General features: G+C 31.6%; 2 protein-coding genes across 3 annotated transcripts; both read left to right on the forward strand.

The window, feature by feature from the left end:
• Positions 1 to 1,584: 1,584 nt before the first annotated feature.
• On the forward strand, positions 1,585 to 4,660 carry LOC116777409 (cubilin-like). The gene is made up of 4 exons (XM_032670938.2): positions 1,585 to 1,745; positions 2,944 to 3,078; positions 4,130 to 4,255; positions 4,427 to 4,660. The coding sequence occupies exons 1-4, from the start codon at positions 1,706 to 1,708 to the stop codon at positions 4,483 to 4,485; spliced, it is 360 nt and encodes a 119-aa protein (XP_032526829.2). The 5' UTR covers positions 1,585 to 1,705; the 3' UTR covers positions 4,486 to 4,660.
• A 663-nt stretch (positions 4,661 to 5,323) lies between these two features.
• On the forward strand, positions 5,324 to 10,798 carry LOC116778144 (solute carrier family 35 member F6). Of its 2 annotated transcripts, none has more exons than XM_032672052.2 (8): positions 5,324 to 5,473; positions 7,284 to 7,431; positions 7,507 to 7,659; positions 7,805 to 7,952; positions 8,735 to 8,899; positions 9,096 to 9,260; positions 9,366 to 9,492; positions 9,783 to 10,798. In XM_032672052.2, the coding sequence occupies exons 2-8, from the start codon at positions 7,285 to 7,287 to the stop codon at positions 9,973 to 9,975; spliced, it is 1,098 nt and encodes a 365-aa protein (XP_032527943.1). In that variant the 5' UTR covers positions 5,324 to 5,473; position 7,284; the 3' UTR covers positions 9,976 to 10,798. The 2 variants fall into 2 exon arrangements, with proteins under 2 accessions (XP_032527943.1, XP_032527944.1); XM_032672053.2 differs by lacking the exon at positions 5,324 to 5,473 and adding an exon at positions 6,467 to 6,657.
• Positions 10,799 to 12,868: the final 2,070 nt, after the last annotated feature.

The raw sequence follows: 12,868 nt of genomic DNA on the forward strand, positions 1-12,868 counted from the left end.
TTCATTTACATATATAAATATGTGAATTGGGTTATGAAAATATGTTGAGTTCAAATAAAATGAGGAGAGAACTTCTGTTACATAGAAACTGTTTCAGTAATACAGTTAGTTAGCTATATGTTTGGTTTGCAACCCTGGCTGCGGCTGCAAGAACTCCTTCATATAAATCTCGATCTGTATAAGGGCTACGCGCAAATAAAGCTACGCTGACAGACGTTGAAGTGATAATCTAATGTCATTACATATAAATACGTCAATATTGGTAAACTTCCTCTTATGTAAGATCAACGAACCAGCGGTACGTAGAACTTTTTTCACGATAAAATGTGAAAACGTTGGAGCAGATAATGCATGTTGGAGCATGACTTATTTATATAAGTTATTGTTGTCCAGGGATGAGAGCGCTGTTATAATACATCTGTATATGCATGCAGGTATCTAATTAAATTGTTGCACATGTTAAAATTATATAATAAAATTTCCAGGCACAGCAGCTTCTGCGTAACATATGAAATAGGAAAATTTTTAGCAACGTGAGTACGAAAGCTTTGTGAGTGTATTAAAATATTACGTAGATATAGATTTAATCCGGAGCATATCACGTTCATTTTTATATAAAATCCGTAGTCACTAGTCTTGCATAATGAATTTGGTTCGAAATACGTTGTTAAAATTCGTTATTTACAATAATAATATGAGAGCTTTGGCTATACAAATATAATTTAATAGAGCATCCAACCGCCAGTAGGTATACCTACCAAAAGTTGGTATCGTCGTACCAATGCTAGTGTGGCAAAGTAAAATTCCGTCAAGCATTCTGAGCAATTTAATGAATACAAGCAAATTTTTGTTTTAGAATTACAAAACACGTAAAACAATTCTAACATTTAACATTCAACAAACATTTCCAACAACTATGTTTGATTAATACAGACAAACAATTATGTATATTAAAAATAAAACAGAATAAAAACATTGCTACCAAACAAATAAAATAAATGTAAGTTTTAAAGAATTCTTTCCAGTAAACAATCACATGTATTTTCATTAGGACAGATATATACAATATATATATCTGTCTAGTCTAGTGTTGACCTAAAACTAACACTTCCTCTTCCCTTAAGGGACACAGCGAATAACAGCGGATTTAATAGCGAGTGATATTAATATTTAGAAGACAAATGTATGAAAGAATAGGAACAGAATAAAAGAATTCGTTAGCTTCTAATAATGTCTCGTTAATTATAAATATAATGTACAAAAATTACTACATTCCGTTTAACAAACGTGACTAAATGACTCTAATAACATGAATTAAATCAGAAAGTTTTTTCATTTAAATTTTAACGAAGTCCTGCTACCCTTTTTCACGGATTACTACAAAATTCTGTGTTAATGAATACTTAAACGACACCAGCTCGTTTCAGGTCGAGAATATTTTTTTATGTATATAATAATTGCGCGTAAATAAAATGTAGTTCGTTCAAAATATTAAAAATGACGGCGCGCGTGTGTGTGTGTGTGTGTGTGTGTTGTGTGTGTGTGTGTTACATGCCGTGATGCCGTGTCGCATGTCGCTAGGTGTCGTTCATGAAATCACCTGCTAGGAGCCGATCTATCCTGCGGGCAGTCTCCGAGGTCGGTCGATATCGGTGCCCGTACCCACAGGCTCGTAGCCCGCCAGTCAGCCGCCGCCTGCACTACAATGCGCCTGCACATCGCTGTATTGCTGCTTACCCTGCACTGTAAGTTGCGACGCGATTTAATTTATTTTTATATTAATACTAATAAAAATAGTTTTTATGTTTTTTTTTAATGCGAATTCACTAGCTTTGCCGAAGCTATCTGTAGTTATATTTTTTTATTGTTATTTTATTTATTTCCACGTACATATTGAAGGATTCAGATGTGGTTTGTATATATTTAATGTTTTTTTTTTTTATATCAATATATATATCCGAATGTAACCATCTGATAGACTTATAATATTTGTGTGAAAGAAGACTGTCCGGTGTTATTAATATTTAAAAAAATAACATATACGTATATATATATTATTCATTAACATTTAAATTGAAAATCACACGTCTACTATAAATGACAGAAAATCTTTAATAAAAAAAAATATTAGCATAATTTAAATACATAGTTACAAAATTATTAATTCTATATATTTTTGCACGATAAAAATGTTTTATTCACATATTAAACGTGATCGAGAGCATTTAAAAACATTGTTTTAGATACACTTCTAATAAGCCAAGTGTCAAGTGATAATGGTATAATGTGAGCCGTGACAGCGCGATATAAAACAGGAATTCAATATCAATGTATCATAACAATTATTGTTGTATATCAACTACATATAAACATAATATTATATTAAAACTGTTGTATATTTGGAAGTTTAATTAAAACCATAATTTTCACACAAATTTGTTGTTTCATGAACAAATCATGTCATGAATATTAAGTCAGTCTCTTGTTTAATTAGCACACTATTCAGCGGCCAGCGTGACCTTTTATTTATTACGTGCACAAAAATAAATAAACCCAAGCATAGCATATAAATCATTCTAACAGAAACACTGTCTGTCCGTCTGTTCAATTTCTTTTCTATATTCATAAAGATACAGTTCTGAATCTGATAGACCCTTAGCGGTGTAAAGGAACCGTTTGTTGTAATATAAAAACCGTTTATCGGAAAACGTCCGTAAATATGTCATCGTATAAACGGTCATTCAAACGCCGACACAACAAAAAAATTTAATACATTCGACCGTATCATATTATAAACACAGTGATAACTGTTTTACGAACGGTTAAATATTGTCTTTGAACGGAAACAATGAGATAAGGACATCCTAATGCAAAAGAACGTGGCTGTTATGTTACAGATTCCGAGCTCGTTTGTTAATTGTATGAATTATTAATAATATTCAGGTCTGGCGCAAGCATGTGAGCCTGAACAGGCCCAGAACGGCTGCAAGATATATGGAGCGGCCTGCACATGCGGTTACGGTTGTAAGACGGAGTACATTTACAGAACGAGGAGGTCCTGCCTGAATGCTCTGAGAGGTATCAATGATTTTGTAACAAAAACCGTTAGGTCACAGGTCATTAGATGATCAGAGTCGAGTCATATCAACTCCGTTTAATGTTAATTGTATGCCCTCATTTATAAAATATTACGATATTGTTTATTTTCCAAAAACAATCTCTTTACATTAAATTCTCTAAACCTTTATGCCAACGTAGGTAATGTGTGAATATTATACTGAACTATGAAGAGGGATTTGTGAAAGAACAAGGTGGCGACTATAGACTAAGAATTAGAGAATTTTTTTTTATATTATGGTCTTCATCCGTGCAATAACATGCACAGTATATTCTGCCAGTGTCGTGTAGAATGGAGGAGACATGAAAAATATTTTCTGTCTAATTTTATGAAACTTAACGTTTGACGTGCTGTCAAAGAAGAAACTAGTTTGATATTTGACAGACAAGACGCAGAGCTACAAAGACGTGTATAATACGTATATCACACAAAAGAAACAAATTAGTTACTCACCGTCAAGTTTAAAGAAAACTTATATGACATATTAATTGATAAATATATTTAATTCTCATGTATTGAAAAGTCATATTTTAAGAATTTCAATCAACGAAAGATATTATAATTGGTACATTGTAGTTATTGATAATACTGAACGCGATCATAAAATATCGTATAAATATAAATGTATTTCTGAATTTGCCACACGCTCTGATTTAAAATCGCCATTATGTATTGGTATCGCCGGACACGTCACAGGGAATAAATGGACCCAGGTAATCCCATATTAGATATATCTTTTACAAGTTAAGAGGAATTGCAATTTCGCAAAGTCGCCACACTGACAACGCTTAAAGCATATTTTTTTATTTAATAACTTTAAAAGTTTTATACTTTGTTTCTTCTTACGGCTGTACAAATAAACATTCAAATTTTGCAATACCAAAATAAAACTATTTATTTGTTTCAATAAATAGTATATATTTTATTACAGTCAATTTAAAGGCCTGTTCGTTATCTTTACATTAGAGTGGCGCCATCTATTATCGTGCTAATAAAACTGTTTGTCAACAGAGCGCAGTTCCAATGTTTGCTCCAGAAAGCCTTGTATGAGAGGCATCTGTACCCAAACGGTTCAAGAACCAGGATTCGCGTGCAAGTGCGAAGGAACCGGATATTACGGACAGCGCTGTGAAAAAGGTATTATCACTAAAAGTTAGATGTCACTAAACATAGTCATGGATTTTTAATTAATTTGTATGGCATTATTAATATATATATCGACATCGATTTGTAGCTTAATAAATATGTATGGATAATAATTAAATTCCCTTTTCGATATATTAAATTCTTATTGTTATATTGTTTCAGCTTGCCCGACGGCTGCATGGCGTGGACTTGTGTTCCCTCACGAATGCGTTGTTATTTAAAAAATATATATGTCATATAAATATTTATTTAGACCTAGTTGTTGATAGTACACACTTCACAGATATGTCACAATTAAATAATAATAATTGTATTAACAAAAGCGGTTCATCCTAACTGCCATCGTATCCGTTATTTTTTAATTATAATTTGAAATACATGCATATTTTAAAAGTATATTTGTTTATTAGTTATTAAACCTAAAGATTTTTTTTTTTATTATTGTTACAGATAGTAATAAAAATCACGTTTATGAATTTTAAGCATTGAGATCAAGTACAATATATTTCAACAATTATAACGCCAGAATGTGGAATTTAAGAATAGTGTTATAGCCTTTCTTTACATATACCTAATTCTTCTCTTACTTAAATACATATTTGTTAATACTAATATCTCGATAAAAAAATATGTATAATATTGAACACCATAAAAGAGTTATGTATATTAATATCTGTAATAAAAAGCACTTAAACTTTCGCGCCAATTGGACCCCAAATACCAACTTGACAGTATACAAATCGCAAGTATTGATCAACACATACTTCAAAATTGCCAGTTTAAAAATATTAAATACACAATTGTCATTAATTAGGTCATTTAAGACATAGTAATACATATACTTTTTACAAATTGCATAAAATTAAGGAAAACATAATGTAATTTTTATATAAAATTTACCAGTAAATAATTATACAGATATTTTAATTGATACATAATTAATAGTAAGGCTTTTATTATTGATCAATTTATAAGAATAAATATTTTAGAATTTACGTAATAATTTATAATAGATATTACCAATCTATCAACAGTTTACTTGTTTAATTTAGAGTATAACAACACAGAACAGAACCGATCAATAATTCCTTTTCCCGCTGACGATGGGCGCCTCGGCAGTGCTGCTCCTACCTCCTAACATTTAATTATTATTTTCAGTTTTATTTTGTTTCAATGTGTATTATTTTACTGTTTTCGGACCGTCGGACGGTAAGTCTTTTAATTTTCATCACATATATTGAGAGCGTAATGTCCTTATATAAATACAAAAAATCAATAGTTTTATAAATTAAAAAAAATGTACTTTTTATTGATGAACAAGTAATAATTAATCAGACGTTTCAAATTTGGAATATTACAATAACACGAAATTAATATTTATGAGTAAATTATGATTGACAATAGGACATTAGCATTGTACTGATGTTGCTGAAATAAGGAGTTAGAAAAGCTATTATATTTTAAATCATTTCATATATAATAAAAGTGAATCTATTTATGAAATAAAATTTCTATCTTATGAAGTCAAGTGAAGTTTGTGTGGACAAGCAATAAAAATCTAATATTGTAAAAATAATGACAACCATAAATCTTTCGTCTAATTGTTCTGTTGATCTTGATGTCAATAAACAGCATAGGTAAATACCTTATTATAGGTTTACCACGTCATGTACGTGGGTAGAAACCTATAAGTGTCTAGTGTCTACCTATTTACTGACTGGTGACTTTTGAAATTTCAGTACTTCCAGATACCGATTACCGACCGTTTTAAAACCCTAAAAACTCTTATTTTACAAAATATTATTAGTAATACCCAATCTTGGACCTAAATACTAATCTGTTATATGATTTGTAGGTAAAATTGTAATTTATAAAGGATTTACATTATATTATAAATAACGTGAGAAATCGAAATAAATAACATTCAAATATACTTTGTAATATTTATTACATAAAAATTGTGAAGAAATTAATATATATAATGTTATTGATATTTTAAACTGGTGCAACATTATTAAAATCTCTTAATATTTCTCTTAGTTTGATTTTTTAATTGTAAAAAGATGAAATTTACGATTAAATAATTGTTTATACTCATTAAATAATAAACAACAATAGGAACCTTCAAATCGGAATTTATCTGTTGATCAGAAAATTACACATTTTTAGACGGCAACACTGAAATCTTCTGCATTATGCAGCGCACCTACCTACTAAATATGTATTGATTAACTACCTCTGCCTCAAAAGAACCTTTTGTGTCGACTGTGCAGTGAATTATATTAATCATTTTTGGACATTAATATTTAATAAATTTTAAATGAATTAAGTATAGTGCTTAGATAGAGATCTGAATATATACATACTATTATTTCAAGGTTTATTTTAAAAAAGTGAGTGGTATTTAATTTCTATAAGAACTAGGCAATTTATATCGTATATAGATCTAATAACGAAGCTGTTATATTCAATGAAAAAAAAGGACAAAGAAACTTTTAAAATATTAGTAAAAGATCTGCAATCTGCATCGTAATATGTAATGTACGTCGGTACGAATTATATATATATATATATAACTACAATTGGTAGATAGACATTATTACATATTTAAGCCGATTCAGAGCGTGTTATTTTTAAATTGCAATTTTGTTGTCTTAAAACCTATACATTTTTGGATTCATTTCTATGCTATTGTATGACAATGACATGTCATTTGTTTAAACTATCGAGTACCAAAGATGCCCGATAATACGGAAACGTTAGAAAGCTATTTGGAATATTTCGTGATTACTCTGTTACACAGTCCGAGTGTTCTGCATAAGTTGACCCAAAGATAATAGTTATATATGGTCATACATGACCATTAACAAAAACAAACTGAATTTAATATAATATGTATATATAAAAAAGACTGGCAAAGACCTTTTCCGAACATACTTTCGGTCACCTTGTAATCTTTCAACGACATCTTGAGCTTGTTTAAAGTTTTCATAAAAAATTTCAATAAACATACTTTTAGAATGGCATGGACCGGATACCAGAAGTTTCTAGCACTAGTTATGGTGGTAACGGGGTCTATTAACACCCTGAGTACCAAGTGGGCAGATAACATCGATTCTAAAGGTTCCGATGGGATAGTTCGCACATTTCAACATCCATTCCTCCAGGTAATTCATTTGATTCAGCAAAAATGCCACCCATATGATATCTAAAAGGATGGAATTAACATATTTTTATTTTAGGCTTTGTTTATGTTTTTCGGTGAAATGATGTGTCTGTGGACTTTCAAATTAGTTTATTGGTGGAACAGAAGGAGCGGCACAGAAAGCCAATTGACTCAGGGCAGCCAAGACTTTAACCCATTCATATTGATGCCCGCAGCTATGTTTGACTTGGTATGTTGTATCTTTATACTACAATACATCTTTACCAAGAAAAGTTTTCTATAAACAAAACCTCTCAGTTTCATCAGTTTTAAATCTATGTTTCAATCAAACAATCGTTTCTTGTTAAAATTGTTAAAATAATATTTTTCCATAGATTGGAACATCAATCATATATATTGGGCTGACCCTGACCTATGCCAGCAGCTTCCAGATGTTCCGAGGTTCTATTATTGTGTTCGTAGCTCTGTTCTCAACTATATTACTTGATAGAGTTATTAAAAGACGAGAATGGTTTGGAATATGTAAGTCGCCAAATATTTTTATGAACCTCCTAATTTTATTGATGCCAAACTTTGCACGGATGAACATATATTTATAGCTCTCTCCGCAACAACTACTTAATGGATTTTAATGATGATTTACAGAGATTTAGCTAAACCATCAAATAGAGTATAATCTGTAATTGATTCAGGAGTTTAAGCAGACAAGGTCGCATGCAAAAACTTGTCTATCATAACATAATTACACGTCCAGTTTGTATAAATTTTTAAAGATAAATAGACAAGCAGTCCAAGTAACATTTGTTTAATAAATCCTTTGGGAATGTTTGGTTAGTTCTCAGATGACATTCAAAACATGCTTTGGTGCTATAAACACTTGCAACACAAATATACACACATAGAATGTGTGTAGGTGTGTTTGTTATCTCTTACATATGATACAATATGTCCGATAATAACTTTGCTGTGCTATTAATATATCTTCTGTATAGGATGTCATTTTTGTCCCAATACCAACAATAATGAATACCAGTAATTACTAATAATTTGATGATCGCGATGCTATTACTCACAAACACATGTTTGAATTGGGAGCAAGCAAATAACGTTTAGTCTCTAGTGATTCATATAACAAATATCAAAACTTGCACACTTGTATTTTATTAAATGACGCGCTGTATCAAGTTCTGTGACCTTTGACCCGTACATATAATGCCATATATAATTCTATAGATGTATTATATAATATTTTTGTTTACGGAATCAATAATTACTCCAAAACTAAGGGTAGAAATTGTTTTCAGCTCAATTAATCTTGGGGCTGATAATAATTGGTGCTACTGATGCCATCTATCAGTCCCCCGATGACTCTAAAGGTAGAAATAGTATGATAACTGGGGACTTGTTGATAATCCTGGCCCAAATTATACTCGCCTGCCAAATGGTTTACGAAGAGAAATTTGTATCTGGTACGTGTTTATTGCCAACTATAAAAGAAAAAAATGTAACAAAATTTTCAGGTTGTAATTAAATTCAATTATTAATAATTAAATCCAAAGCTATTTCATTTTAATCTGTTCAGGAACCTAATTAAAAAAGTAATCTCTCCTGTAGGCGGCGTTCAAACACACATACAATATAATATAACATGTTTTGTGTGACCAGGTCTCAATATTCCACCACTACAAGCTGTTGGCTGGGAGGGTGTTTTTGGATTTTCAATGCTATCGGTTCTACTTGTGATATTCTACTTTATCCCAGCCCCACCGCACTTTGACAACAACGCTAGGCATACCGTCGAGGATTTTATTGATGGACTGGTGCAAATAGGTGAGTTAGAGCAGTGATTAATGTGCTTCCATATAGTGATGCTGTAACATGTGCAATATGTGACTGGAAAGAGCAATTTTTAAAACAAATATCATTTTCTTAAAGGAAACAACTCATTTCTACTGCTCGCTATAATGGGAACTGTAGTTTCCATAGCGTTTTACAACTTTGCTGGTATCAGTGTCACCAAGGAAATGTCCGCCACCACAAGAATGGTCCTAGATTCTGTGAGGTACACATACATTTAATATTGCATACTTTAACAAGCAGATATTTAAATAGAATCTGGAGATATCTAAGTGATTTTTACATAAGTTTGTTGTAAGTAGAAAATGTTTAGGAAAGATTTTGATGTGAAGCTTGGCAGTCGTGTGTTGAGCACTTCTTCAGAACAATTCTTATAATAGAGTTTCTCTTGACTTACTCGTCCTGACATTCAAACCAGTGATCTTTCTTTAATTAGGTATCCGGCTATGCTCTACCACCTTGTAACATAAAGCTAAATAGTAAATAATTTTATAGGACCCTCGTCATCTGGATGGTATCTCTTGGAGTGAAATGGCAGGTTTTCCATTGGCAGCACCTGATAGGTTTTGCTATCCTAATCTTTGGTATGGCCGTCTATTATGACATAATCCCAATGAATTCCAGAAGACCTGCCGACGATGAAACTCCTGTTGTTAACTCGGAAGCTGATAGACTCGAAGAAGCTTAAAATAAGATAATTATTTATGTACATATATATATATATATATATATATATGTATATTTATATATAAGTTTTTCTATTATAAACTATTATGTACTTCTCTTGGGTCATGTCTATGATTTAATAGTCAATCTATTGCTCAGTTTTAAAAATGTTTATATTCATTGCATAGTTAAGGTGTATAGGTTATTATGATAAGTAAGTTTTTTCAAATCTTTTATATAAAACTATATTTTCGGGTGTGCCTCGCATCTACAGTTATTTTATGTTTTCAACCTGACGTCTCAATTACTTTTCAACACCCCAGATCATACTAGCAATAAGACGAGATAATACTATGACTACATTGATTTTTTTGGAGGCAAGTTGCTGGAAATTAATTGGAATGCTAGCTTAAAAATAAAAAGGTAAGTATATATGCGAGTCAGGTCCGGAAATATAGTATTATACAAATGTGTACTATATGTGAACATTTTGAAATCTTTATTGTTCTAAACTTGTACATATTATTTTCCCTGTTCATGTTAATAGAGTCATTGTAAAATAGATTATTAATTATATACTTTTCACCTTACGTTCCTATCTGACAAGGTTTGGAAGGCTATATAATGTGATATATCCATGATTTTATATGTTTTTACTGACAACGCAACTGTATTGGCCCTCCGACATGAAGTATATACAAAGAACATTCACGTACACTGTAAACAAATATAGTATTGCAGTAATTTTTTTTTTTTTTTTGACTAGTTTTGTATAAATATTTGGTGAGAGCGAAATGTTAAGCAATAAAGAACGTATCCTAAGTATATACTTTTGCATAAATGTGCTTTTCTGTTTCATTTATTTCTTTTTATTTAATTTTCTACTTACGGATCCGGGTTCATAATGAATATGTAAATTTTTTGACGGACCATGGCACGTTGCTTGTAAGCTCATCTCTTAGTGGTGCTATTTAGGCCTGGTCGCTACACCTCTCAGCTCGCATTGGTGGTAAACTCAACATGTACTCAGCAAAGAAGACCACAAGCAAATGGATTCCAATCGAAGATTGACAAAAATATCTAGCTGTTTTTCTTGCCATTGTTTTAAGAACTGTCAATTTGACGTTTGACGTAACTTTTGCCAATTTCTGGAATCCAACGATTTTAGCAAAAAAATATGCGAAGTAGTCTTCCACCGTCATTTACACAAAATGCCTCTCTACATTTTACGCGAAGTTGGATGAGGAAGAAAGGATAAAAGTACACCGAAGTAGGGCAAGTTAGCTTCGCCCCTGGTGATTTCCAAGCTAGATTGATTTTTTTTCCAAAACGTCCCCAAAATGTTCTAACTGCTTGGATTTTCTTCTCAAATTTCTGCAATAATAGCGAGGCAAACTAAAGTAACATTTATTAAAATATGCGAATTTTTTACTTGCAATGCGATGTTATGACTGTGATGTGATTGTCAATATTTAAAAACCAAATATCTTTTGTACGATAGTGTTTTTAAATTTTCAAACAAAAACACACAAGGCTTCTCTGTACCAAGTTAGAAGGCGAAAATAATATTCTTTGTTGAAATAGTGAAACTTAAAAATAATAAAAGGAAGTATTTCAGATGACTATCGTGATAAAGATATTTATACTGTTGTGTTGTTTTAAAACTAACACTGTACACACAATATTTGTAATTCATGTGGTAGAAAAAAGTTTATGGTAGACAGTTTTCTATAAATGTCACTCAATTTAAATAAGTGCCTTATTGTTAATTTCCACGGACGTTAGTAAGCGTTAAATATAGCGTCAAGATGAGAGCAAGACAAAAAATCCGGTGAGAAGATTCGTCGTCATATCCTCAATTCGGGATGAGAGGTACAGCATCCAGTCTCTTAGATAGCACAGCTATGTTATGGGCTTACACATAACATGCCTCTGGTCAAGAGCTTCATGTCGGCCATTTTGTTTTACGAAGTCGCGTTGACATTTGGTTTCTTTTTTTGGCTATGCGTTATTTTTTTTGTTTTAGATTTTTTACTTGTCATTCACATAAACAATTGTAAATAACATAAGCTCTGCGCTAACAGCCCCTTCATAGAAACTAGGCTCATGTGATTCATATACTATGTGAAGACTAAAAAAAGAGCATCACCGATTTTTGGAAGAGAGCATTATTAATAAGTAGACGCGATAAAGATCATAATTCTATCTAGATATTAAGTGAATATAGTTTGTTTCATTCTAGCTAAGCTTAAAAAACATATTTCGCTACACATGACACGCTTTTAAACACTGAATGTAAAGTTATTAATGTATAGGATATCTTATATAAGATAAGTATTAAGATGTAGGTGTAAGATGTACATTAAAGATTGGCATTTTCACCATCCGTGCCTCGTGGAGCACGTCACTCACAGGTCTACGACCTGATACTATAGATGGGTTACCGCGACTATTAGATGTTTAACCTGCTGTGTAAATTGGGACGGTGTGTAGGTTTTAGATGTCGCGGGCCCAGTTAATTTTAGTTTAGGCTACCCGTAGATAGCTTGGCAACACGCGCTGGAATCTAAAGCAACAGTGACGTCATATCTGCCCTTCGCTTCTAGGTGATAGAATATAGTTTATAGTTTTTGCCCCGTTTTAATCTCCCGTAGTAATAAGTGAGTTATGGGACTGCATTTCGATGCGGTGTGTTGTCATCGTAGAATATGTTAACGTATCTTGTGTTTGCTAAGATGTGTGTACGTACTGTATGGAACTATCGAATTTATTTATTGTATTTCTTATCATCATTAATTCGATATATTAATTTAACCATATACATATGTATATATATATTTCAATGAATTTTCTATACTATTCCAAATTTGCTCATGTTAGAGACGTTTCTATTTTATATGTCTTCTACGTGGATT

The sequence above is a fragment of the Danaus plexippus genome, chromosome Z (assembly GCF_018135715.1).
Source record: "Danaus plexippus chromosome Z, MEX_DaPlex, whole genome shotgun sequence".
In the NCBI taxonomy this organism is placed as follows: domain Eukaryota; kingdom Metazoa; phylum Arthropoda; class Insecta; order Lepidoptera; family Nymphalidae; genus Danaus; species Danaus plexippus.

What these genes read in the sequence shown, in the direction of transcription:
- LOC116777409 (XM_032670938.2), top strand. Translation starts at nt 1,706, where the DNA reads ATGCGCCTGCACATCGCTGTATTGCTGCTTACCCTGCACT. An exon ending in ATTGCTGCTTACCCTGCACT is followed by an intron (nt 1,746 to 2,943) that starts GTAAGTTGCGAC and finishes AATAATATTCAG; the next exon opens with GTCTGGCGCAAGCATGTGAG. An exon ending in CGGACAGCGCTGTGAAAAAG is followed by an intron (nt 4,256 to 4,426) that starts GTATTATCACTA and finishes ATATTGTTTCAG; the next exon opens with CTTGCCCGACGGCTGCATGG.
- LOC116778144 (XM_032672052.2), top strand. Translation starts at nt 7,285, where the DNA reads ATGGCATGGACCGGATACCAGAAGTTTCTAGCACTAGTTATGGTGGTA. An exon ending in CGAAGAGAAATTTGTATCTG is followed by an intron (nt 8,900 to 9,095) that starts GTACGTGTTTAT and finishes TTGTGTGACCAG; the next exon opens with GTCTCAATATTCCACCACTA. An exon ending in ATGGTCCTAGATTCTGTGAG is followed by an intron (nt 9,493 to 9,782) that starts GTACACATACAT and finishes ATAATTTTATAG; the next exon opens with GACCCTCGTCATCTGGATGG.